Source organism: Dama dama, chromosome 13, assembly GCF_033118175.1.
Source record: "Dama dama isolate Ldn47 chromosome 13, ASM3311817v1, whole genome shotgun sequence".
In the NCBI taxonomy this organism is placed as follows: domain Eukaryota; kingdom Metazoa; phylum Chordata; class Mammalia; order Artiodactyla; family Cervidae; genus Dama; species Dama dama.
Window position 1 is genome coordinate 73,944,522 of NC_083693.1, and position 24,529 is coordinate 73,969,050.

Consider the following 24,529-nt stretch of genomic DNA (forward strand, 5'->3'; position numbering starts at 1 on the left):
AGAACGTGAGGGAGTTGGGTGTAACCGGTCTCCTAGGGCCCTTCCAGCCCCAAGTTGGTTTTGGTGAGCCCTTGACTCAGACCAGCCAAAGTGTTCTAGAGAGGCGGTGCTGACACTTCTCTCCTCCTGGAGGTTCCAAGCCTTACTGTCCCCCAGACGCCAGTTATGTGGGGGTTTCTTGAGCAGAGGCTCTGTGCCACCAGCCGCGTGTGGAGCCCTGTGGGCTGTGGAAATGGAGAAAGCATGATGGATTCTGAGTCCACCCAGCCTTGAGGGGAGTGAGTGTGGGGGGCCCTTGGGGCAGGCCTTGTGGGGTGGGTCTGGACGGGTCCCCTCGGGCTGGTAGACAGGGCAGCGTCTCCTTCAGGAGTCCTGTTTGCTGGGAGCCAGAGCTGTGGGGCCCGGCCAGCTGTGGGGCCCAAAGGGGCTGCTGCTCTGGGAGGGCATGGGGCGGGGGTGACCTGCAGGTGGCAGGGGCCACAGCCTGTGGTGCCAGCCAGCCACACAGCCGGGTGGGGTGGAGGCCGGCTCGGAGGCCCCTGAGGCCGGCAGGCCACAGCGCCAGGCCCCGAGCTGGCAGGCTCGCGCTGATGAAGATGGCAGAGCAAAGGGTGGAGGACCTGTGGGTGAGCACTCTCCCTGCTTCTGGTGCCACCAGCGGAGAGGCAGGCGCCCAGGGCCATCAGCTCCCTCTCTGCGTTCTTTAGTCACCAGGATCACTTCTCCTGCGGGTGCGTGGTCTGTCTGTGTTTTTAGCTTCCATCAGCGTGTAGCTGATTTACCGTGTTTCGTTAGTTTCAGGTGTCCAGCAAAGTCAATCAGTTACACACATATGTACTTTTATTTTTAGATTATTTTCCTATACAGGCCATTACAGAGTTTGAGCAGTTCTTGTGCTAAATGGCAGGAAGTTCTTATTAGTTACCTGTTTTATATATAGCAGTGTGTATGGGTCAGTCCCAACCACCCATGTATCCCTCCCTACCTTATGCCCTCGGCAAACTATTGTTTGCTACATCTGTGACTGTACTTCTGTTTTGTAACTAAGTTCATCTGTACCCCTTTTTTTAGATCCCACGCGTAAGCAGTACCATAGGAAATTTGTCTGTGTCTTCACTCCCTTCACTCAGTATGACGATCTCTAGGTCCATTCACGTTGCTGCAAAAGGCATTATTTTGTTCTTTTTTATGGTGAGTAATATCCCATTGTGTATACGTACCACATCTTCTTGATCCATTCCTTCGTCAGCGGACATTTAGGTTGCTTCCGTGTCCTGGCTATTGTAAACAGGGCCGCAGTGAACCTTGGCGTGCATACATCCTTTCAAATTATGGTTTTCTCCCGGCATATGCCTAGGAGTGGGATTGGTGGGTCATGTTGTAGCTCCAATTTTAGTTTTTTGTATAGTGCCTACACCAATTTACATTTCCACTAACAGTGTGGGAGGGTTCCTTTCTCTCCACACTTTCTCCAGCATTTATTCTTTGTAGGTTTTTGACGATGGCCATTCTGGCAGGTATGATGTGGTACCTCACTGTAGTTTTGGTTTGCATTTCTCTCATAATTAGTGGTGTTGAGTGTCTTTTCACGTGCTTTTTGGCCGTCTGTATGTCTTCAGAGCATGTGGTCTTACCACAACTAACTTAGCAGCTATAGTCCAAATTCTTGGGACATCTACTAGATGAGAAGCTCGGAGTCAGGCCGACAAGTATTGTATGTAACTGGATGCCAGGGAACACAGAATCTGTCACACTTCTAGTACATGTTATCGAGGCTCAGGAGTATCTTCTTGGCACTTGGCAATTAATATGAATCCCGTCACCCGAGAGCAGTCACCCTGGGCCCCAAGCCGGGGCGCACAGTGGCAGGACCTTTGGAGTCCTGGTTTGGGAACAGTCTGTCACTGAGAACTTCACCCCTTAGCCTCAGTGTCAGGTCTAGTCAGGATCTCAGTATGTAAAGTGAATTCTAGGGAATAAAGGGTAATGGCTTATCCTGTAACACGGATGACTCGGCGTAAATGAAATGTGGTGTTTCTTGTTGGTAATTATTAGTGATGAGTGTTTATCTCTTGAGAACACGGGACAGCAGCTTGATGTGTTGACGGGCGTGAACAGCCCCTTTGATTTGTAAACAGCAGAGTGTGTTGGTGGCTGTAATCTGGGTGCTTCCAGAAAGCGGGTGTGGCCCCCCCCATCACCCGCCCTGCAGCTGCTCTTTAAAGGGCACCTAAAACTAAGAAGCAGGCGCACACCCACACACATACTCACACATGTACATACACACACACATTCTGTCGCAGTCTTTGGAAGCACACCAAGATTATACATTTTTTTTTTTTTTTTAGCATTTCCAAATGATTTTTAAATCTTAAATTCCTTATTTACTCCATTTTATAAAACAGCATCCTTCTTTTCTCTTTTTTCATTTTTGTGGTTTTGAATATGAATATACCAAAATTTAAGGCTGCCTGTTGCTTTTCCTCATTGAAATTTTTATTGCAGTAATTGCAGATTCACAGGCCTCTGTGAGAAATCAGACCCTGTGCACCTTCACCCAGTGCCTCGCAGCTGATGACATTCTGCGTAACGATAGTACATGGTTACAACCGAGGCCTGTCTGCTTTTTATTTTTTTTAAAAGTGTGGTAAAATACACATATGTAAGACTTACCATCTGTGACATTTGGTACATTCACAACATTATGTAATTTCTGTCACTGCATCTTATCGGGACGGCTTCATCGTCCCAGAGGGATGCCCTGTGCCGAGTGGAGTCCTCCCGCCCCCTGGCCCCTGACAAGCACGCGTGTGCATCTCTCCGTGTGGATTTCCCGCTCCTGGATGTTTCTGTTAAAGGAGCCATACAACACGTGGCTTCGCGATCGGCTTCTCGCATCAAGCGTCCTGTTCTCGAGATGCATCCGTGTGGTATCGGTCAGTACCGCCTCCGTCTCTGTTGCCGAGTGCCCTTCCGTCTTGGGTGAGGCCACACTCTGTCCCCTGCTCATCACCTGGTGGACGTGTGCGTTGTCTCCACTTCGGGCTCTTGCCAAGAACGTTGCCGTGAACACTGGGGTAGCTGTTTGAACATCTGCTCCAGTTCTTGGGGTGTCTGTCTAGGAGCAGGATTTCTGGGTCCCAGGGGAATTCTGTGTTTAGCCTTTGGAGGAACTGCCAAAGTGTCTTCGACAGCAGCTGCACCGTTTTACCTCCCCAGCAACATATATGAGGGTTCGTGTTTCCCCACATCCTTACTAACACTTTTTTTAGCCATTCTGAGTGTGAAGTGGAACCTCATTGTGGTCTACGTCCCTGGTGACTGATGACGTTCAGCCCCTTTTCATGTCTTTTTGGCCATCTGTATATCTTTGAAGAAAAGTCCACTCATGTCCTTTGCTCTTTTAAAAATTCAGTTGTTTGTCTTTTTGTTGTTGAATTTTAAGAGTTCTTTATTCTGGATACTAGACCCTTATCGGGTATATGATTTGGAAATATTTTCTCCTATCTGTTGGTTTTTTCACTTTCTTTACGGTGTTCTTTGATGTACAAGTTTTTAATGTTGAGGAAGTTCAGTTTATCTTTTTTGTTATTGGTGCCTATCTAAGAAACCATTACGAGATTTAGCTCTTATGTTGATCTTTGATCCATTTCAGGTTATTTTTATATACGGTGTGAAGTAAGGATCCAACTTCGTTCTTTTATGTGTCTGCTCTCCACTTGTCCCAGTACCATTTGTTGAAGACCGATCTTTTTATTGAATAATCTTGGCAACCTTGCCAAAAATCACTTGACTATATGGATTTCTGAATTCTCAATACTGTTGCATTGATTTACCTGTTTGTCCTTATGTCAGTATGACAGTTTAATCACTGTGGTTTTATAGTAGTTTTGAAATTCCAAGCATATTCTTTTTTTAATACTTAACTTTATTTATTTGGCTGCACCGGGTCTTTGTTGCATCACACAAGATCTTGCGTTGAGGCGCACAGACTCCAGTTGCCGCATCGGGCTCAGTAGCTCTGGCACACGGGCTTAGGTGCTCCACACCCTGTGGGATCCTAGTTCCCCAACCAGGGATCGAATCTCCATCCCCTGCACTGCTAGGCAGATTCTTGCCTGGACTACCAGGGAAATCCCCAACTGTGTTCTTCTCTGAGATTGTTTTGACTGTTCAGGGTCCCTTGCAATTGCATGTGAATTTTAGGATCAGCTTTTCCTTTCTCTGCGAACCCTCTGCAGTTTTTGATAGGGATAGCATTCAGACCTGTAGATGGCTTTGAGTGGTATTGCCTTGCCTGCTTCTGCACCATAGAGCAGAGCGGTGTTTTACAGAAGGCTACAGCCCACGTCGCCTGGAGAGCTTGTGCGAGAGGTCCCTCTTGGGCTCCAGCCCCAAAGTCTGATGTGGAAGGTCTGACCCCCGGCCCAGAAGGGTGCCGATTTCACAAAGTCCGCACATGAGTCCCCGGGACTCCAAGCTTTGAGAACCACTGTGGTCTTACTCATCTTCCTCAGGAGGGTCTGGGGTTCAGCAGGAGCGAGCCTCCCAGTTTGAGATGGCCAGCTCGCGGGAGAGCAGTCTTCACAGCCACCTCCTGTTCAGCCCCTCTCGGCACTCTGGCCCTGTTTGACCACGGGAGTCAGATGATTGAAACTTGTTCTAGTGACTTTTGTGAAGCAACCTCTGCCGGGCTGTGTTCGGGAGCTCTCGGGGCAGGTGGCCGAGGGTGGGTGTCCTTCATGGACTCTCGCTGGGCAGGCGTCTGTCTACTCGCTGCTGCCTCCAGCTTAACCCCTCTTCTCATGGAGGCCGGGGCGGTGTGCCCGTCAGACCTGCACTGAGTCCTCCATTCAGCTGGGAGGCCTTCTTATCATCGCGTCTTGTTTCTTGCCATCTGCCCTCGGATGTGTTTCCAAACCTCTGTCTGTCTGAATACCTCCAATCTCAGAGCCCTGGAGAGGCTGTCCACATTCTGGTTCTCAACAGGCTGCTCACACCAGCCACCCATAGAGACGGCCTTTGAGATGCCTCACTGGGCATTCTGGTTGTGTCATGCAGGTAGGGTGGGGGGTGTTCGTTGAAGACACTTTTGTTCAGTTGTTATGCCATGTCCAACTCTCGGCAACCCCATGGACTGCAGCATGCCAGGCTTCCCTGTCCATCACCATCTCCTGGAGCTTGCTCAAACTCATGTCCATTGAGTCGGTGATGCCATCCAACCATCTCATCCTGTCGACCCCTTCCCCTCCTGCCTTCAGTCTTTCCCAGCATCAGGATCTTTTCAAATGAGTTGGCTCTTCGCATCAGGTGGCCAAAGTATTGGAGCTTCAGCTTCAGCATCAGTCCTTCCAGTGAATATTGAGGACTGATTTTCTTTAGGATGGACTGGTTTGACCTCTTTGTTGTCCAAGGGACTGTCACGAGTCTTCTCCAGCCCTGCCTCGGCCGGTTCGCGGACAGTGGCCAATATAGACCGTGGTGCTGCTGGCACGCAGGGTGATACAGGTGCAGCCTGCCCGCCTGGCGGGGGGGCCTGGGACGGCCGAGCCACCGCCCCTGCAGCGGGACCCCCTGGCCGGGGCCACGCTTCTTCTGTTTCCCACGGGAGCACGAGTTCTTTGGGAACAGGGATGCAGGGGCACCTCTACCTCCAGGATGTGTTCCCGCAGGCGGCTGGGGAGCCCGAGAGGCCCAGCGTGCTAGTTCACCTGTCGGCAGCCGGCTGCTGCCAGGTGCTTGACGCCCTGGAAGACCGTGAGCGCCACTACCACACTCCACACGGACACGCCTGCCCCTTCTGCAGGCGGGCCTTCCCCTCCGGTCACCCACTGGACACCCGCGTTCCGGAGGGGCACGCCCCGCCTTCCAGATCCCAGCCGAGCACAGGACATGTACCAGTGCCGGGTGGAGGGCTGCATGGAGACGTTCGGGACCAGCAGAGACCGGGAGAAGCACCTGTGACGTGCCCCCTCACCCTGCAGACTCCGCCTTGATCGACCAGGGAAAAGTGGAGGCGCAGCTCGCAGGTGTCAACAGAGGCCATGGAGGGGGACCGGGTGCCCTCGGAAGGAGACGCCACGGAAGCCTGCTCTGAGCACGCAAAGGCCCACCCAGAACCTCTGAGAGAGAGGCGGGCCTACGGCCACAGGATGCCGTCACCATCTGTTCCAGGCAAGGTGCCACAGGAGGACTTAAAGCGCTGGGAAGAGAGATGGGCACCAGTGACGGCGGGCACGCTGCTGGGCTTCTCCTCTTGGCCCGCGGGCGCCCGGGACCCGGCCCACCGCCCTCCTTGTGCTGGGCCCCGTGATCGACCAACTGACCGAGGCCAGAGGCCAGGGGGGAAGCCATGGGGGACCCACAGGTTCTGGAAGGGACGCCTGTGTGGGGACCGGGGTGCAGGGAGCAGCCGCCACCCCGCTATGTCCTTAGACACGTGGACTAAATGGTTTTCCCCAAGTGTTGTAAACGGTTTGCGACACCTGGAGTAATGGTTTTCATTTAAGGGGGAAAAACGTCTTCTCCAGCACCACAGCTTGAAAGCATCAATTCTTAAATGCTCAGCCTGCTTTATGGTCCAACTCTCACACCCGTACAGGACTACTGGAAAAACCATAGCTTTGACTAGAGGGACGTTCGTTGGCGAAGTGATGTCTCTGCTTTTTAATACGCTGTCTGGGTTGGTCACTTTAATAGGAGATTGAAGACGCAGGAAGGGAGCTTGGTGGGGAGGCACTTGAGGAGGGTGGGCTCCAGCCGACCCCGTGGGCGAGGGGCACGCCGTGGAGATGGGGCACACTGCTGAGGACTGTCAGCCTGGCTTTCCAGGTGGCGGGGGCCCAGTCCCACACCTGTGCTCTGGGCCCACAGTGTCCTGGGGGGGCTGCTGACGGGCAGCAGGGCAGGGGCCAAGGGGGCCTGCGTTAGCTCAGAGCAGTCCAGGGGGTCGGGGAGCCTGAGGGCCGAGAGCAGAGGGGTGGGGGGGTGGGGGTGTCCCCCTCGTCCCTCCTCCCCGCCCTCCTCCCATGTGGGCAGCAGACCTTGCCCCCTCCCTCTCCCAATCCCCCGACCCCAGCACAGCCTTCCGGTCTGTCTCTCCATGTTCTGCTCATCCACAACACATGGCCCCGAAAGTCGGTGCCTTCCGACCACAGTTGACAGCAGTTACCTCTCAGGAGGCTTGGGCCTGGGGTGTGGGCAGAGTGCAGCGTGGACGGCTCCTCTCTGCCTCACCGCAGCGGGGCCTTGGGGGCCATGCGTCCTCTCTCCCTCCTCGGGACGCCCACACCGCAGACCTCACGCCCGCTCTGAGAGGAGGAGCCAGGGCTGCCCGCCCCTCCAGACCAGGCTCAGCCCTGCCTCCTCGACACTGACGTTGTGTTCTTTCGGTCCAAGAAGTGACAGACGGGGTTCCGGGGCTGAGCGCAGACCCCGTCTCAGTGGGGCCGAGGAGCTCACGGCCCCAGCTGACGCGGGAAGGCAGGGACCCTTTTCCTGCTGACCTTCTGAACTGAGAGGGTTTAGGGGGCGCCTCAGCTCCCAGCCCGGGAGTTCTGATCGCACCTCGTGGACAGAGTGCTGCGGGCTGTGGTCGGCACGTGCCCCCCCCCCCCCCCCAGCCAGCTCGGGGTCCCCAGGGCGCGTCAGTGGCCCTGGTACTCTCAGAGCACCGTGAGGACGCAGCCCCACCGTCTCCGCTCAGGCCTGCTTTGAGCGTGAGCATCCCCTCCCCGAGCGCCTCACCCTCTGTGGGATGGGGTGTGCTGAGCAGGGTCTCTGGCTGCCTCACCTGCCAGCTAGTGTCCTGCGATGCTCTTGGCAGCTCCGTACGGCTGGCCCAGCCCCATCTGCCTGACAAGTGGCAGAAGAGAGGGGCTTGGGGCATGAATGAGGAGGCCCCCCTCCCACACCCCGCTTCAGCCCCCTCCCCAACCAGCACCCCCTTAGATCGCGCTCCGGACGGGGTCACCTGCCTCCTCCCCACGGGCCCTCTGTCCCAACATACTCGACAGCAAGTGCATTTTTTGGTGACTTTTATCTAAGATTAAGCTTTAGTTTTGAAATCTTTAGACCAACAGAAAACTTAGAGGCAGCAGACTTCCATGCTGACCCAGTGGTTAAGACCCCGCGCTTCCACTGCAGGGGCTGCAGGTTCGATCCCTGGTCAGGGAAGTTCCGTATGCAGCATGGTGCAGCCAAAAAAAAAAAAAGCAAACTTTCGGGCAGGTACTGGTAAACTCTGATAGACTCACCCACAGTCACGCCCGCACGGGGCCACGTGTACTCTCGCCAAGCATGACCCTGTGAGTGCCCTCAGAGGCCAGACCCCCGCCACCTCCCTCCCCGGTGGCCCCCACCGTCTGTCGCCGCCTGCATGCAGCACCCCCCCCCCACATGGCCCCAGACCCCACGCGTCTTCTCCCAGCACCCCTCCCTTCTCATCACCCGGCCCACCCCTGGGCGCAGGACAGACGGCCGCTGGAGAGCCAGGCTCCGTGTTTGGGGGGACATCCCTCAGTCTGGGTCTGCTGGGCACCTCTGTCCCCGCAGGCCTGCCCCTGTGCCCGCTGCTCCCGCCATGCCAGGCTGCTGCGGACTGGGGGGAACCTATCCCCCTGTAGCCGCATGCCCCCACCTCCTTCCCTACTTCCAGCCCGCCGGGGTCACCTTGGTCAGCGTGCACTGCAGCCCCGACGACCAGACGCTGTGGGCCCTGGACAGCAGGTGGAACGTGCATGTCCGAGCTGGGATCACCGAGGAGATGCCAGTGGGGACCGACTGGGAGCACGTGCCAGGTAGCGGCGCCGGGCAGGCGGCGGCCATACGGGGCTTGTCCGACCGCCGACAGCAGGCATCTGTGCCCATCCTCCCAGGGTGGGGGCCCCACCAGCAGAGCACCGCCTCCCAATATCTGGGGTTCATTGCAGGACGGTCGTTTCCCGACCGCCAGGGCCTCTGGTCCAATGCTCACAGCCGCATCTTCCCTGCCGACGGGGCATCCTTTCCCGGGGCTCCTGCCCTGTGCCGGAGGGGGTTGGGGGGACGCAGGCTCTCGGGGAGGGTCAGTCCATCCCTTCTGCACCCGGGGCCTGAGAACAGACGCACACCCCGTTTGCCTTTAGGGCTGCAGGCCTGCCAGCTGGCCCTGAGCACCAGGACCGTGTGGGCCCGCTGTCCCAACGGGGACCTCGCCCGACGGTACGGCATCAGCGACAAGAACCCGGCCGGGGACTACTGGAAGAAGATCCCCGGGAACGTGACGTGTGTCACAGGCAGGTGCTGGGTGCCGGGCACCGTGGGTGGTGCAGGGGGGGGTCTCAGGGGGCTGCTCCCACTAGGCTGGTTCTCCCAAACACGACCCATCCCAGGGTCATGCCTGACGGGCGCCCAGCACCGACTCTGCCAGGGTCTCCCAGGAAGAGGAGGAGCCTTCCACCCGCTGGAAGGCTGAGGAGGCGACGGCGCAGGTTGAGGGGTGCCCCGGGCCACCCCTAGGCAATGCTTCCGGAGGTGGAGCCCCGGCTGGGGAGTAACAGGTGTGTGGCTGGCTCTCGTCCCTGCAGTGACCTCATCGGACGAGCTGTGGGCAGTGGGCCCGCCCGGCTACCTCCTCCAGCGGCTGACGAGGACGTTCAGGCACTCGCACGGCGCCCAGGGCAGCCACGCCACCACCCCCCACCCCGAGGACCTGGAGGACGAGTGGGAGGTCATCTGAAGGTGCTCTCGGGAGGGCGGACGCGGCGCCCCGAGCGGGGACACAGCTGGCTTCTGAGTCACTCGCCCTGGACACGCCTCACAGCCCCCAGCAGACATGTCTAGCCAGGTCGGAGGGCCCACTCTTGTTTTCATCCGTGTTCGTCTGAGTCTCGTCCCAGAACCCACAGCCTCGGCCGAGGGTCCGAGCCATCGCGGCAGCAGCGGGGCCTCTGGACTCCCGCGGAGGCCGTCCCGGGTGGGGCCGGCAGCGGCTGCAGTTGCATGTACTGCAGTCTCTGCCGTGCGCCATAGCCACCGCCTCAGCACTAGCCACCCCGAGCCTGGGGTCAGCGCTGCCGGCTCCTGAGCGCGCTCCCGCCGGGGCCCTCGCCTCTATTCTGAGACGCGGTTCCCGGCGCACGTTCCGCGCGGACCCGCCGGATGGGAAGCCAGCTGTGCCAGGACAGGGGCACGCGGCACACGCACGCACACGACACATGCACGCGCACGCACGCACGCACCCCGCCTTGGGGCCAGGCCCGCCCCGGCAGACACAGCTCAGCCGGAACAATAAAGGCCGGTGGGCGAATGGAACCCGACGTGTGCGCGGGAACCCCAGGCACGGGGCGGCCGTGGGGCCTAGCCCTGCTGTGACGTAGGAACGTCTCAGTGACACTCAGCCCGTGCTGCTGGGGGCATCGCAGAAACCCAAGCACCCTCAGAGGGCGAACCTACTAATGATGGCCTTTTCTGTTTGTTGTATTACAAACCTACTTGAGATACCTCATCTGAAATCCGATCTTGCAAGTTTGAAATGTATTTTCTGGACCCAGCGGAAGGCCTCGCGCCCCTTTTCGTGGTCTCTCCTGAGCCCACACTGTTCTCCGCTGCGTGTCCTCCCCGGGCAGGGCAGCCCTGGGACCTCCCGCCGGCTCCCAGCAGTGCCAGCCTGTCTGCGGGCATCCACCTTGGGAGGGTGGACGCCCTCACAGGGCCGCAGCTGGTGCCGGCGTGGTCCGCTGCTGCATGGGCCATCCCAGACTTCAGTCCGGGGCCTCGGCCCGAGGGGCCCACTCGCGTCGACGGGCGGGAGCAGCAGTCCCCGCCGCCCCTCCCTCCGCGGCCACCCTGGCATGACTCCGGCCGAGCTGCTTTTTTTAGCCTGCCCTTGGCGCGGGGCCCTGTTACTCGATGCCTGTTTTCTACTAGGCAGGCGTGTCCGAGAGCCCCTGGGCCACAGGTGAAAAGCGATAAGATATGCTCTGTGACAGGACCCAGCCAGCCAGGAGGACAGAGCTTTCCCAGGTCTACCTGAAGACGAGAAGCCGCAGTGCCCGCCCGCACCTCGCCCCTCACCCCGACAGAGCCCCTCACGCGTGCCGACAGCGGAGGCCCCTCTGCCACGCCCGCTGTGCCTTGCCCGGCTCCTCTCCCCGCTCGGCAGAGCTCCGCTGAACCAGCCCCCGCCCGGCGGGGTACTCCCAGTGACTTGTAGCTCAGTGCTTTGTGCAGTTTCTGGTTTCTCAGCTGTGCTTTGAGACAGTGCAATAAACGCGCCTCTCCCCGCCTCGTCCAGTCTGACGTCTGAAGGGAGAAGCCGCCCTGAGTGGCGCTCGTGCAGGCTGTGCCCGCGGTGCCTCCGAGAACCTGCTGTGTTCCCGGCCCAGCCCCCCGCCAGGGGGGTGTGCCCCGGGGCGGCCCTGCGGAGTGTCACTCCAGAGGTGCCCCTGGGGGCAGGCTCTGAGGGCAAGACCTTGGGCCTGCATCTCCACCCACGACCCAAAAGCAGATCCCAGAAGTGCCCTGGTGGAAACCAGCAGGTGGGAGGAGAGCGTGTTCGTGACACAGCAGGACGGCTGCGTGCCAGGCAACCACCTGAGCAAGACACGTCACTCAGTCAAGAGCCGGCCAGGCTTTATGGAAGACTTCCATGAAGCTTGACCGGGAAGGTGTGGCCGACATTCCTGAGGGCAAGCCACAGACACGGTGCAGACATCAGTCCTCTCCAAAGGCATCTATGGGTTTCTCTCCATTTGTGAAACTCCCCACTGGGATTCTTTTTGTTGGGGGAGGCAGAGAAGACTCCATAAAATAACGTTTGTGCCCACAGGCATGCTCTGAGGGTCTCCCAGCTCACTGGGGCTCCGGTGAGACCCAGCGAGGGGACGTTGCTGGAGGCGGCACAGCGCGCGCTGGGATTGGACCCAGCTCCGTGGGCTCCAGGCCTTGCTGGGAAGAGACAGGTGAGCGGTGCTGAGCGATGACGGCCCCGAATGAAGCAGGCCATGGGTGGGCCGGCGGTGACATCGGGCAGCCCAGCAGGGACCATGGGCCATTAGCCAGATGGGGGGTGGGGGAGGCGACTGCGAGCTGGCGTGGACCTCAGCCTAACCGCTCCGGTGAAGCAGATACGAAGTGGACGAGAGGATCTTAAAACCAGGGGGCAAAGGACGGTAACTGACTTCTGGATGGCAAGCGCTTTCTAAACTCCAAAGTGGTGGGAAAAGTCAGAGGAAAATAGTATATTATTTCCTCAATTGATTTCCTCAAATTATAACAATCCTATATATTAAAAAAAAAACAAAACATAAAACTAAAAGGGGAAACAATTGCAGCAAGTCAGAGGAACACCTGAGACCCCTGTGAACAGAGGCGAAAGGACACTGCCTTCCAATCCCCCAGGGCGCACGCGGAGCCGGCAGCGCCCCGGCTCGGCCCTCCCGGGAAGGCCGCCAGCAGCCCGGCAGCAGCCTTACAACCCTCACACCCGTAGACCCCTACTTCCAGAAACCTGTCCCTGAGAACAAGCCCTAAGTCAGGCATACGGCTGCGGCATCGTAGGAATTGTGAAACACTAAAACAGCTGACTGACAGCAGCTGACACTTGGGAACATCCCTCTCAGAAACAGCATATGCAGCTGTTACAAACCGCGTGTGCCCCTGGAGGAAATCTGCTGAGCAGTCTCTTAGGCAGTTTTACCGCATCAGCGCTAAATCTCCTGGGCGTGGTAAGGAGAATGTGGTTTTGTAGGACTTCATACACAGAGAGTAAGATAACACACGTGTCCGCGTTGCTCTCTTCTAACTTCTGGTGGGCTTGCAACCTTTCATAGTAATTCCAGGGGACACGGGAGGGGCAGACACTACACATGCAGCTGGTCTTGGTGGCTGGTGGTCGCCTGTAGTGTGTACCTTTTTGTATCTTTTGAATTTGAGCCATGTAAATGTATTATTTATTCCAAAAATAAATAAAATTTACATTTTAAAGACTCAGTCCTCTCTAACATCAACTCCTTATCATACCAACACTAGCTGAATTAAATAATCACAAAATAAACACCAGAGGCTGTCTTACACAATGTTTTACAACATATGGAAATGCTTATTCTACAGTTAAGTTTTTAAATACTCAATTTGATGTGATGTCAAATCTGTATGTAAGAAATAAGCATAGAAAAAAATTTTAGCATATGTATATAAGTGCATAGAAAAAACTAGAATACACCAAAATGTGCGCAGTGGTCGCCTGGGTGGTGGGGGGCCCGCAGGCAGGCGGCCCTTGTACTTGGGGGGAGCTGCATGGTCAGGGCTCTGATCCATCCTGCCCTGGGTTTTCCGGCACAGTCTGAGTGTTCTACCATGAGCCTGCATTTATAAGCAGAAATTCTTTTTTTAAAAAATGACTTAAGATATAGGAATCCCCTGGCAGTCCAGTGGTTAGGGGTCCAGGACTCCAAGCTTCCACTGCCAGGGCACAGGTTCCATCCCTGGGGTAGGGACTAAGATACCCCCAAGCCGCAGCCAAAAAAACCCACTGAAGATAGAAATCTCTTCACCTCTCTCTTGATTGGGGTGGTTACACTTGTACTGACAGCGGACCTACCTCCTCAAACCACACAACTGAAGTCTGCATTTATTATATGTCAGTCATGCCTCAATTTTAAAACGGAGTGGGACAAAACCAGTCCCCGGACCCACTCGGGTCTCCTGGAGCAGAAGCTGGCTCTCCACCGCCTTCCCCAAGCACGCCCCCACATTTGCCTTTCAGGAGGCATCCTTGTTCTGAACAGGACTGGGGAAAGCTGCTCTCAGAATATTTGAAGGTTGAAGAAATCGGGAGGAAAGGAAATCAGTGGGGAAATCGAGGTAGTGATGGGAGAAGTCAGCACAAGAGGCGGCAAAGCAAGGCCCCAGCGCGGGGTTGCGTCACCACCGCCCAAGGGGGGCGCACTTCGGGGCTGTGTGTCCCTTCCAGGCTCCAGGAACAAGTCGCAGCACCTCCCCGACAGGCATCTGGGGTGCCCAGATTCTGGCCCCAGAGCTCTCCTGGTTGGAACTTCACCAGGCCCAGGGGTGGGCATGCTGGAGGCAATCTGGCCGATGCCAGCTTTCCTTAGACAAGGTCCATGGAATGAAGGAAGCAAACAGAGGAACTCTGCCCCAGAGACGTGGGCCTTGCTCCAGGCAGAGCCGTTGCCCATGAGAAGCCGCCACGGCCACCTGCCAACAGTGGAGAACCGCGTCTCCCGGCTGCCGCTGGCCCCTCCAGGCCCCCAGAGCTCATCGCCAGGGCGGCGGTGGTGATGGGGCTGGGGAGGGGACTCTGCTGGCGTTGGAGGGCCCCGGGGAGCGATAAGATGAGCACGGGGCCCGGCCACCCACGCGCTGGCCAGCGGCAGCGGCCAGATAACCCCGAGGCGTCTCCACCCCGCGCTGGGCTCCGGCTTCTCTGCTGACACCAGGGCGCCCTGAGCCAGGCGGCCCCAGGCCCCGCTCTGCCGCCGCAGGGTGTCCTTGGCCTCCCCGCGGCTCCCTGACTGGCCCAGCCACAGCAAGGACACCCCCACTGCCCTCCACCCCCCAAGGCGCCCTCCACCCCCCAAGCTATGAAGCTGGGCTCTGGCTGGGCCCCCCACCCCCGCCCTGGTGCCCACAACTCCTGCCCCGATCCTGCCCTGCACACAAAGAGCCTCCCAGGGGCCACCTCCTGCTCACTGGACAATGGCTTCTGTGGGGTCCCCACCAGGGAGCCCCCCAACCCTGAACCACCCCATCCTCAGCCCAAGGAGCTCAAAGGAGTTTGTCACCAACAGGGCAGCTGTAGGTCTAGCGGGGAAGCGAATGAGGGCCTAGCCCTGGGCCTCGAGCCAGGAGGGCTCACCCCACAGAGGACAGAGCCGGAAGCAGGGAGACACGAGGGAAAGTCTGCACACCCTGCAGGTGCCCGGGCTCTCTCCAGGCGGAAGCTCCAGGGCACGAGGGCACCCTGAGTCCCCAGCACCTCCCGAGCCCGGCCCCCAGGAGCCACAGCACGTGGTCTGCACTTGCCATCTCCTCCAAGGAGTGTGCCTCCCCCAACAACACAGCCCCTGTCTTCATACCCCAGGGCTCCAGATGCCCCACATTTTAAGGTAGAAGAAATGTTAGTATCCACTGCCCGCTAAGTGTCAAGGTTCAGAAAGGCTGTTTAACTGGGCCAGGACACAGAGTGGGAAGGGAGAAGCCCTCATCCCCACCCGGAATCTAGGGTCGGCACTGGGCCCCACCGCCCTCCACTGTCCCCGCCCCCACAGGGCTGTGCTGCTGCCCACCCCACAGCTCCCAGGAACATCCTCTTAGGGAGCTTGGAGATGCTCCAAAACCCCTCTGAGGGCAGTCAGGGACACTGAGGCCCAAGGCAGGGATGTGCCCAAAGTCACCCTGAGACGTGCCAGATACAGACCAGAACGAGGGCGCCCCCATCCCTCTCCTCCCCTCCCACAGCCACCACTTTCCAAGTCTCTCCCGCCCCCAGCCAGGCTCCCCCCAGGAACACCAGGGGCAAGGTGGGCAGTCAGAGTTCATCGGGGAGCTCCTTAGCCCTCTGCTCCTGGCAGCACATCGTGGCCCTCCAGCCTAGCCGGCACGGGTTGAATTTCACCGCCCTGCAGAACTCCCAGGCACAACCTGGCCATCATCCCTGATCCCAATTCTCCTCTGGGCATGTACGCTGCTTTCCCTTGGTCCTTAAGGGTCATGGTAACATCTGTCAACAAGTCATCTTCAAACCCTTCCTGCAGGAACCAGCTCTACCGGCTGAGGCAGAAGCACCTGCCCACAGGGTGCTGCCAGAATCCACAGGTGCCATCGAACACCGGGGGCTGGGTCTTGGGAGCCCATGCCCAGGGTGAGCAGGCAGGCCTGGAGAAAGGCACATCTAACCCTGGGTGAGGAGAAGCTGGAGCTGGGGGCCGGGGGCCGGGGGCCGGGCCCCAGGCAGCAGCATCCACAAGAGCAGAGGTGAGAAGCAGGGGCCCTGGCACCAGCTGCCAGAGGAGAGAAAAGGGGACAAGAAGGCGAGTCCAGGCCTTAGGCCTGTGTGCGTGGGCAGCGCTCCATCGACACCCAAGGAGCGGCGGTGGCCAGTGTGGGGTGGGGAGCAACAGGAGGCACGGCCTGGGTCCTGCCCTCACCACCCGGCGCGCGGGCCCTCCTCCGTCCTCAGCTCTCAGGACCCGAGCCCGAGCCCACAGGTACAAGGCCCCTCTGGCTGACGGGGCAGAGGCCCTCCAGCCAGCGCCCACACGGCGGTTCCCTCGGGCTCCAGGCCTTTGCACAAGCCGGCCCCCGGCCCCTGCCCAACCCCTCCTCCTCTCAGCTGTCTCTCCCTCTGGGACACTTTGCTGGAGGCTCTAAATCAAGGTGGGGCGCCGGTTCCCGGGTCTGGGCAGGGAGCTGAGGACAGGGCCCGGCTCTCGGAAGTCTCCTGACCTCGCAGCCCTGCTCCACACACGCACGGAGGTGGGGAGCTGAGCCCGGCCGCATCCGGAAGCCCCACAGCTCACGGCTCGCCTGCCCATCCTGGCCTGGCCCCCCAAAGCACACCGACAGACGAGAACAGAGGTTCTGCCGTCCAAAAACAATTATATGTAAAGTGCCAAGTACAACGCTCTTAAAAACTGTATGCTCCAAAAGTCCAGGGCCCGGGGCGCCCCCACGGTCTAGCCCTTGCCCGTGAGGTCCAGCGGCTGCAGGAAGGGCGGCAGCGGCAGCTCGTCCAGGGCTTCAGGGAAGCGGCCGGGCGAGATGGCGGTGACCAGCACCTGCATGGCGCGCGCGAAGAGCGAGGGCGGCGCGAGGCCCGCCAGCCACTGGAACTTCTCCTCACCCAGCAGCCGCCGCCAGCGCGGCCGGTCGCCCAGCAACTCGCGGCGGGCCGGGCCGGCGGCGTCCGCGGGCGTGTACAGCGCCAGCAGATCGAGCAGCAGCAGGCGGCGCTGGCGCGGCTCCCCGGGCGGCGGAGCGGGAGCCCCGGAGGCCGCGGAGGTGGCGGCTCCGGCGTCGCGGCCCAGCTGGCGCAGCAGCAGCTCGAGCGGCGTCAGGCCGCTGCCGTCACGGAGGCCCGGCGAGGCGCCATGGCCAAGCAGCAGGAAGAGGCACTCGGGGCGCACCAGCTCGCAGGCCACGTGCAGCGCCGTGCCGCCGCCCTCCACGCGGCTGCAGCCGCGCCGGTCAAGCAGGCGCGCGCGCTCCTCGGCCGGAAAGTCACGCACGGTGCGCAAGATGCGGCGCAGGATGCCCACGCGGTTGTAGCGCACCGCCAGCGCCACGTGCGGCCCCGGCGCCGCGCAGCAGCGGAACCCGGCGCTGGGAGGCGCGAGCGCGCGCCGCGGGAAGGTGGCCAGCAGGTAGTGCGCGTAGGCCTGGTGGTCGTGCACGAGCGCGTAGAGAAGCGCCTCGGACGGCGAGTAGGCGGCGGCGCGGCCGCGCTCGTCCCAGTGAAAGGCCTCGCTGGCGCGCATGTCCTCCAGCAGCCAGACGGGCAGCAGGTCGCGCACGGCCTGGTAGAAGGCGAACGACGACTTGCGGCACTGCTTCTGCGCCCTGGAGCGCGCCGCCCCCGCGCCCTCGGGCCCGCCTTCCGCGCCGCCCCCCGGCAGTCGCGCGTCCCACGGCATGCTGGCTGGGCGTCCTCACCTCACGGCATGGGCCCCTGGGGGCCGACCACCTGCGAGCAGACGGAGTCCAGTGACGGTCGGGGATCCAGGCGGGAGACTGGGGTGTCGTCAGAGCCCCCCCCCCCCCACCTGGCTGGGCCTCCCTCGTAGCTGCCCCCCAACCCCCAGCCTCTGACTGGCCCTCCCGGGCACTCCTCAACAGCTCGCTTCTCTCCCTGAACCGCCTCCCACATCCCAGATCTAGCGGCAGCGGGCGGCCCGCCCTGAGACTCGTCTCCTTCCCTGGTACCTCTGCTAAGGACCCTCTTCCCCTGCCCTCGCAGCCCCCACATACCGTCGTCTAGACCACACTGAAACCTCACATCCGCTCCCACCTGCGGCAGCTGCACCCAACCCCAATCAAGGTAAAAGCCAGGTCGGGGGGTGAGGGGTGGGTAGGAGAGCTGCATCTCACATCTCCAGCTGAACCAAATCCTTTCGGTAGCCCAAACTCCCTCTCCCCAACTCCATCTAACCTTCACCCTGGCATCTGACCCCTGCCTGCACTAGGGGACCCTGCCCAGGGGCAGAGCTCCAGACTCAGACCTACCTGGTTAGTGCACCGCAACGACCAAGTTTCGTGCAGGTAGGTGTATCACTGTCCTCTGAGCCTCAGCTTCCTCATCTGTGAGAAAGAGGGGAGGCAGGCTGGGAGCCACAGCAGGGAGCGGGACCTCCAGCCTTCCACCCAAACATGGTGTTTCCGCGCCGTCCCCGCCCCCAGCTCCCGCGAGGAGCCAGGGGGATGAAATCAACCCAGAGACCAGTGTGTACACTCTTCAGGGCCTGCAGACCCCGCCCGAGGTCTGCTGGCTCCCTTGGTCTTCCCAGAGGCTGGACGAAGCAGGGCTTGCCATCCCACTTTCCAGCAAGGGACAAACTTGTCCAAGGTCAGCCGGCAAGTCATGGCAGAGCCAGGCCTGGACCCAAGATCTCCTACCTCGTATTTCGGACTCATTCCAAAAGTGGGGGGAACCGCCAACCCACCGGGAACCCAGCTTGAGCCCTAACCGTGTACCCGGAGCCTCCTGCACCAACCTGAGCCCTGACTTCCAACCCCTGGCCCCAGCTCCCCACCGCATTTTGTCAAGGGTAAGCCGTTGGGTCACAAGGGCCCTGGGTCAGCGGGTAAGCTGAGTCCACACACACCCGGTAACTAAGTTACAGAGACGGGCACGGGGCAGGGGGCGGGAGGGAGTTGGAGCCACAGCGCCCTTTAAGGGGGCACCGTGACTGGAGAGCGGCGCCCCACGCCGGGCCCTCCGCGCCCCGGGTGTACCCTGTGTGGACACTGGGCGCCGGGCGGGTTACGTAAAGTTGGGCCGGCCTCACGTCACAGGGCAGCGAGTCACGGTCGCGGCTCAGTGAATGGGGGGTGGGGGCTGGGCCACCGAGGGCAAGGCCTCGCGCCCAGGGCCGCCCGCCAGCTCCGCCCCGGCCCCCACCGGCCGCACTGCTGGACCTCGGGTCGCGGGGGTCGAGGCCAGAGTATCTGCCGGCCGGTGGCCGGCGCAGCGAGGGCTGCACCTGCGTGCGCGTGTGTCCAGGGAGGATGGGGGAGGGGGCGGCCAGGGGGTCGCGCCCGGGGCGGGAGCCGCACGCCGAGCGGGCCGAGGAAGGGGGACTCACCTTGGGGGCTGGAGGGGCCGCGAGCCTGGCGTCCCCGCCCCCGCTGCGGGCGTGAGCGCGCGGTCTCCCAGCGGGCCGGTGCGCAGCCGAAGCTCCCAGGACGGACGGACGGACGGACGGGAGGTTGCCACCGCCGCCCGCGCCCGCCGCAGCAGCGCTCTGAGTCGCCGCTGCCGGATCGCTGGGCGGCGGTGCCGGCGCCGGCGGCGGGCGGACGAGCGGGCGGCGGGCGGCGCAGTGCGGCCCCGGCCGGGCAGGACCGCTGGGCCGCCCGCCGCCGCCATTGGTCCGCGCCGCCGGCCTCCGCCGCCGCCTATTGGCCATCGCGCTGCACCATTGTTACGTCACCGGCCGGCGGGCGGGGCGCCCGGGGGGACCCGCGGAAAAGTTGGGAGAAACTTGCGGGCGCACGGGGGGCGGGGCCGCGATGCGAGCGAGCCGGGCGGGGCTCCCGGAAACCCGAGTCGCCGGCGGAGTAGAGCTCCGGGCTCCAGGCGGGGGGCCACCCACGCCGGCAGGGCCCCCCGGCCTGCGGTTCCTCGGCTCAGCGAGTCAGCGCTCGCACTCAGGCGCCCGGGCTCCGCCGAGCGTGCCTGTCCTCGGCACCCCACGAGACGCCTTCCATGTCTCCTTTGCACGGACCCTCTGTGACCTTGGGGATGACCTCCGGGACTGTTTTCCCGGGACCGCACGTGGAGGGGGCAGGGAGAAGGAGCTGTGACCCCTAAGGGTCCGGGCATCTGGAGCCCCTGCTCCAGGCTGACTTTCCCAGGGAATGGATGGTGAACCGGATGCAGACAATCACTTTTCAGTGCCTAGTTGCACCAATCGCTGTGCTAAAAACGCTTGATTTCATTTCATTTTCACAGCCAGTGGCGATGGGAATTATGACCCCTGATTGACCAACCATGAAATCGGGTCTCACAGGGAGGTGACCCTCGTATGTTGCTGTTGTCCAGTTGCTCAGCCTTGTCCAACTCTTTGCGACCCCGTGGACTGCGGCCCTCCGGGCTTCCCTGTCCTTCACCATCTCCCGGAGCTTGTTCAAACTCAAGTCCATCGAGTCGGTGATGCCATCCAACTATCTGTTCCTCTGTCGTCCCCTTCTCCTGCCTTCAATCTTTCCCAGCATCAGAGTTCTATTGAGTTGGCTCTTCGCATCAGGTGACCAAAGTATTACAGCTTCAGCTTCAGCATCGGTCCTTCAAGTGAGGAACACACAAAAGGGAAGCTGGACACTTGTGTTTCTTCAGACATTTATGGTTGAAAGTGCCCTGGCCGACCGGCCTTTCTACAAGTAGCACACATATGCCCAAGATCCCACCAGATCCTGCCACCTACCTTAGTGCAACAAGGCCCTGCAGGCCCTACCATACCTTGGGGGCGGGGGTGGGGGGGGTGCGGGGATCCATGATCAACACCATAATGCATGCCTGCTCAGTCGTGTCTGACTCTCTGCGGCCCCATGGACTGTAGCCCACCAGGCTCTCCTGTCTATGGAATTTTCCAGGCAAGAATACTGCAGTGGGGTGCCGTTTCCCACTCCAAGGGATCTTCCCAACCCAGGGATCAAACCTGTGTCTTTTGCATCTCCTGCATTGACAGGTGGATTCTTTACCACTGGTGCCACCTGGGCAGCCATGGTCAGCACCAGATGTACAGAGATGGGCATGGACCAAGGTTGGGGGTCCAGGGGACACTGGGCTGGGAGTCCAGGCTCCACCTCTGCCCCACTTCACCTTTCATTGTGTCCTCCCCTCTTTAGGCCTCAGTCTCCTACATTTTCTCTCAGCTGTCCCGTTCCTGATGTTTCTGACGAGGGACAAGGCAAATGGAAATTCTGGGGTTGACGTTTGGCCTTTCATAGCCCGCAGGCCCTGGGGGACAATCGAGTGAGGTGGTGTCCCAAGTGAGCTCCCTGTGGTTCAAGACACTAACCACACAGCTGCCAGTGCCCGTCTACTCCTCAAGGGCCGGAGGTGAGACCTCACACCGTCTCCATGGCTACCAGTGGACCGAGGGCTAAGGGGCAGCGGCTGGAGGTGCCTGCCGTGCGGCTGGCCTCTGGGCAGCTGTCTCTCCACCCCCCGCCCTCTTGGCCCTCTGCTTCGACTTGCCCTCCCCACTGCTTGCTGCTGGCTCACCCAAAGGGCAAGAGCCTTTCTGAAGGCCTCTCTCGACATCAAAGTCTGGCCCCGTTGCTCCTCTACTTAGAAGTGGACTTAGCCAGAAAGAGCAGGTGAGGCAGAGGAAAGGTGTTCCTGGTCAGGACTCAAACTGGGGGCAAAGGTCTAGACCGGGGCCGAGGGCAGTTGCCGAGGGCAGTGGGAGGGAAACCTAAGGCCTTGAAGGCCAGGACGAGGAGCTGGGGTTTGTCCTGAGGACCTGCAGGCGGAGGGGGTGGAATATTTCAGGCATAAATAATAGTATTAATAACTTTTCAATGCCTGGGAACCCGTGACCCCAGTTAGGAACGAACCTGTGGGGACATCTGAAGGCCGGTGTGCCCGTCCGGCGGCCCAGCCTGGCGCTGGCACTCCCCGCGGCGGTGGCGGACCTTGTAACCCTCTCCATCGGCTCCGTCAGCTCCCAGCCTCGACAGGCTGCCCTTCTCTCCCAGGTCACTTTCGGACTCACCCTCTGGCGTACGTGCTGCTCTGGGTCCCGCGCCATCCCTGCGGAGGAAACTTCTACTGGCGAGAGCTGCCTGTAGAGCTGCCAGCACGGGTGTGGGGCCCCGGTGCTACTGTGAATGCCCTCCCCGCGCCTCCGTGGGGCTGTGATGGCTGCGAGCCGTCCGGGGGGCCGAGGGGGCAGGTGCGACCTGCCCTTTGGGGCTGCGGACGAGGCTGTGGACAGAGCTTCCCCGGGAGGGCAGATGGGCTCGGTGGGGAGTGAAGGGGCTGGGGGTGGGGAGCGGGTGCAAGCCGGGACAGGGGGCTCAATTTCCACAGACTAAGGGAGGGATCTGAGGGTGGGCAGACGGCCTGCTAAATATGACTTTGAGATCCTTTTGTAGTTCATGAGCATGATGATCGGGTGTTCACGCTGCTGCGTGATATGTGCCTCTCTTCAAACCTTGTTATGACATCGGCACATTACCTGTCTGACGTGAAAGAAAAAAAAAAGAAATATGGCTTTGACCTTTGACCCTGTCATGCTCCCACTCGGACCCGACCCGAGACACACACCCCTCTCTCCTGGGAGAGCTCGTCTCACCTGCTGGTAGGTGTCTGCGTGCGCCCAGGTCCAGGGGGACCCAAGGGTCAGTGCGAGGACTGGGGGAGCAAGGGCTCTGAGCGGGGGCCCGGCGGGGGCCAGGGGTCTTTTCTCAGGCCCCTCTGGCTGCAGGGAGCCAACCCCAGGGGCAGAGGGAAGAAGCCCCAGTAGCCGACCGGCCTGGGAAGGGGTGGCTGGGGTCAGTGGCAGGGAGCTCACAGGGGAGAAGCAGAAGCAGTGAACTGTGTGCACGTGGGTCAACTGGGCTGGGTCTGAGAGGGAGAGAACAGTCTAGAATGCCTCCCAGTCAGGCTGAGCCCGTGGAAGGGTGGGGAGGAGCAGGGGGTGGGGGGGTGGTCCCTGAAGACACCTGTCAGCCTCTTTGGGGCTTCGTGGCAAAGGGAAGCAGAGGGAGAAGCCCTGGCCGATGATAGACAGAGAGAAGCTACTGGAAGCCTGACACGGGAGGGGAGGTTGGGAGGCCAGGCTTGACATGTAGCACACGGGGTAGGGAGAGGAGGCAGGCAGAGCCAGGAGCTGGGAGAGGCCCTCGGGGGTCGGAGGGCCCAGGCGCCCTGTGGAGGAGAGGGTGGCCACCTGGGACAAGTGCCACCCGAGGGTCAGGAGGGTCTGGCTACATGGAGGTCATGGTGCCCCTTCCAGAAGGTCACGGGCGGCCAGAGAAGCCTGTGGACAGGAGAGTGCGGGAAGGGCTGGGAAAGATGTGTAGGAGCAGAGGAAAGGGGCGGGAGGTGAGCGGGGCTAAAGAATGCAAGAGATGGGAATTCCCTGGCAGTCCAGTGGTTCAGACTCAGCGTTTTCAGTCAGTGGGCCCAGTTCCCATCCCTAGTAGGGGAACCACGATCCCACAAGTCTCATGGTTTGGCAAAAAAAAATAATAAAAAAGAATGAAAGAGTGAAAATTGAATACATGCGTGTGTGCGCATACGGACACGTGTGTGCTATGGTCATGGCTGTCTGTGCTGTGTGTACATGTGTGTACACATGTGTCTGTGTGCAGGGTGCTGCATCTTGCATGTGCATGTGCATGTGTGCTCATGTGAGCAGGACAGTGATGGGCCAAAACACTGATGCAGGAAAGACCTATGGAGCCAGGACCTTCGGGCCCTCAGGGACGGCCAGCAGGCGTGGAGGGGAGGCCCCAGCCTCCAGCGTGGACCCTTCTTCCTGGGTGGCATAGGGTTGGGCATGGGTGCCAATGACAGCACAAGGACAGGTAAGTCAGAGGTCTGCTTTGATGGTTTCTGTTTCAAAGGTCATCTGCTGAGAGTGACAAGGGCTGCAGGGTGGGGCTTGAGAGGAGTTCATTGACCACACGGAGATCCTCCCTGACCTGAGTCCTGGCTGCCGCCAGCATGCCTGGCCCGTGGCATCAGAGCAGAGGGCATGTGGCAGGTGGCCTAGGCCTGGGAGCACAGTTCAGGGTGCGCACTGCACGGGGAATGGGTGGCAGAGAGCCTCCTGGGGGAGGCTGGTGCCAAATGAACTGGCCTCTAGTCACTGCTCACCAGCTGTGTATAACTGCACCTGTCTGAGTGCCAGTCACTTACCTGTGAAATGAGTCGGGTGGATTTTTGGATCTCAGAAGGAAGGTGTTCCAGGGGGCAGGCTTGGCCATGGCCAGTATGGGAAGTGGCCGGGATCAGAGAAGAGGCTGGGAACATCCCTCCCACCCCCACCTCACCTGGGCCCTGCACTTCCACATCTGGGCTGGACCAGGCCAAAGCCCACCTGGCCTCCAAGGGTCTGTATTCAGAATCAATAAGGAGCTCCTGCAGCCAATTAGAAGGACTAACCCAGGAAGATGGGTGACGGGTACGAATAGGCAATTCACAGGTTGGCCAGTAAACTCCTGAAGATACTCAGCTCTAATAATTCTCCTGACGGCAAAAACTAGGAGACGGAAAACAGCCTGTGCTGACAAGGTCAGGAGTCAGGCCCCCACTCTCACACGGGAGGCTGGGTGGGGCCCACCGGCGGGGAAA

General features: G+C 60.2%; 2 protein-coding genes and 1 non-coding gene across 15 annotated transcripts in view; 2 read left to right on the plus strand and 1 right to left on the minus strand.

The window, feature by feature from the left end:
• Positions 1 to 12,972, plus strand: part of TECPR2 (tectonin beta-propeller repeat containing 2) — a 100,263-nt gene extending 87,291 nt beyond the window's left edge. For 4 of the 11 annotated variants that reach the window (XM_061159461.1, XM_061159464.1, XM_061159462.1 and 1 more), the window contains one exon: positions 8,657 to 9,709. In XM_061159461.1, coding sequence (XP_061015444.1) covers positions 8,657 to 9,454 — 798 coding nt within the window. In that variant the 3' untranslated portion in view covers positions 9,455 to 9,709. Of the gene's footprint in view, positions 1 to 1,071 lie in introns of all 11 variants that reach the window. The other 7 variants (XM_061159466.1, XM_061159467.1, XM_061159463.1 and 4 more) reach the window with 6 other exon arrangements.
• ANKRD9 (ankyrin repeat domain 9) lies at positions 12,916 to 19,509 on the minus strand. 3 transcript variants are annotated; one of them, XM_061159474.1, is made up of 4 exons: positions 19,305 to 19,509; positions 18,226 to 18,300; positions 17,656 to 17,686; positions 12,916 to 17,519 (listed from the first exon to the last, which is right to left on the minus strand). In XM_061159474.1, the coding sequence occupies exon 4, from the start codon at positions 17,478 to 17,480 to the stop codon at positions 16,680 to 16,682; it is 801 nt and encodes a 266-aa protein (XP_061015457.1). In that variant the 5' UTR covers positions 17,481 to 17,519; positions 17,656 to 17,686; positions 18,226 to 18,300; positions 19,305 to 19,509; the 3' UTR covers positions 12,916 to 16,679. The 3 variants fall into 3 exon arrangements, with proteins under 3 accessions (XP_061015457.1, XP_061015458.1, XP_061015456.1); XM_061159475.1 differs by lacking the exon at positions 17,656 to 17,686; XM_061159473.1 differs by having other exon boundaries at positions 12,916 to 17,686.
• A 2,802-nt stretch (positions 19,510 to 22,311) lies between these two features.
• LOC133068739 (small nucleolar RNA U13) lies at positions 22,312 to 22,416 on the plus strand. The gene has a single exon (XR_009695690.1). It is a non-coding gene; the product is annotated as a small nucleolar RNA U13 (small nucleolar RNA).
• Positions 22,417 to 24,529: the final 2,113 nt, after the last annotated feature.

Coding starts and splice junctions, on each gene's coding strand:
- ANKRD9 (XM_061159473.1), bottom strand. CDS start 17,636: ATGCCGTGGGACGCGCGACTGCCGGGGGGCGGCGCGGAAGGCGGGCCC.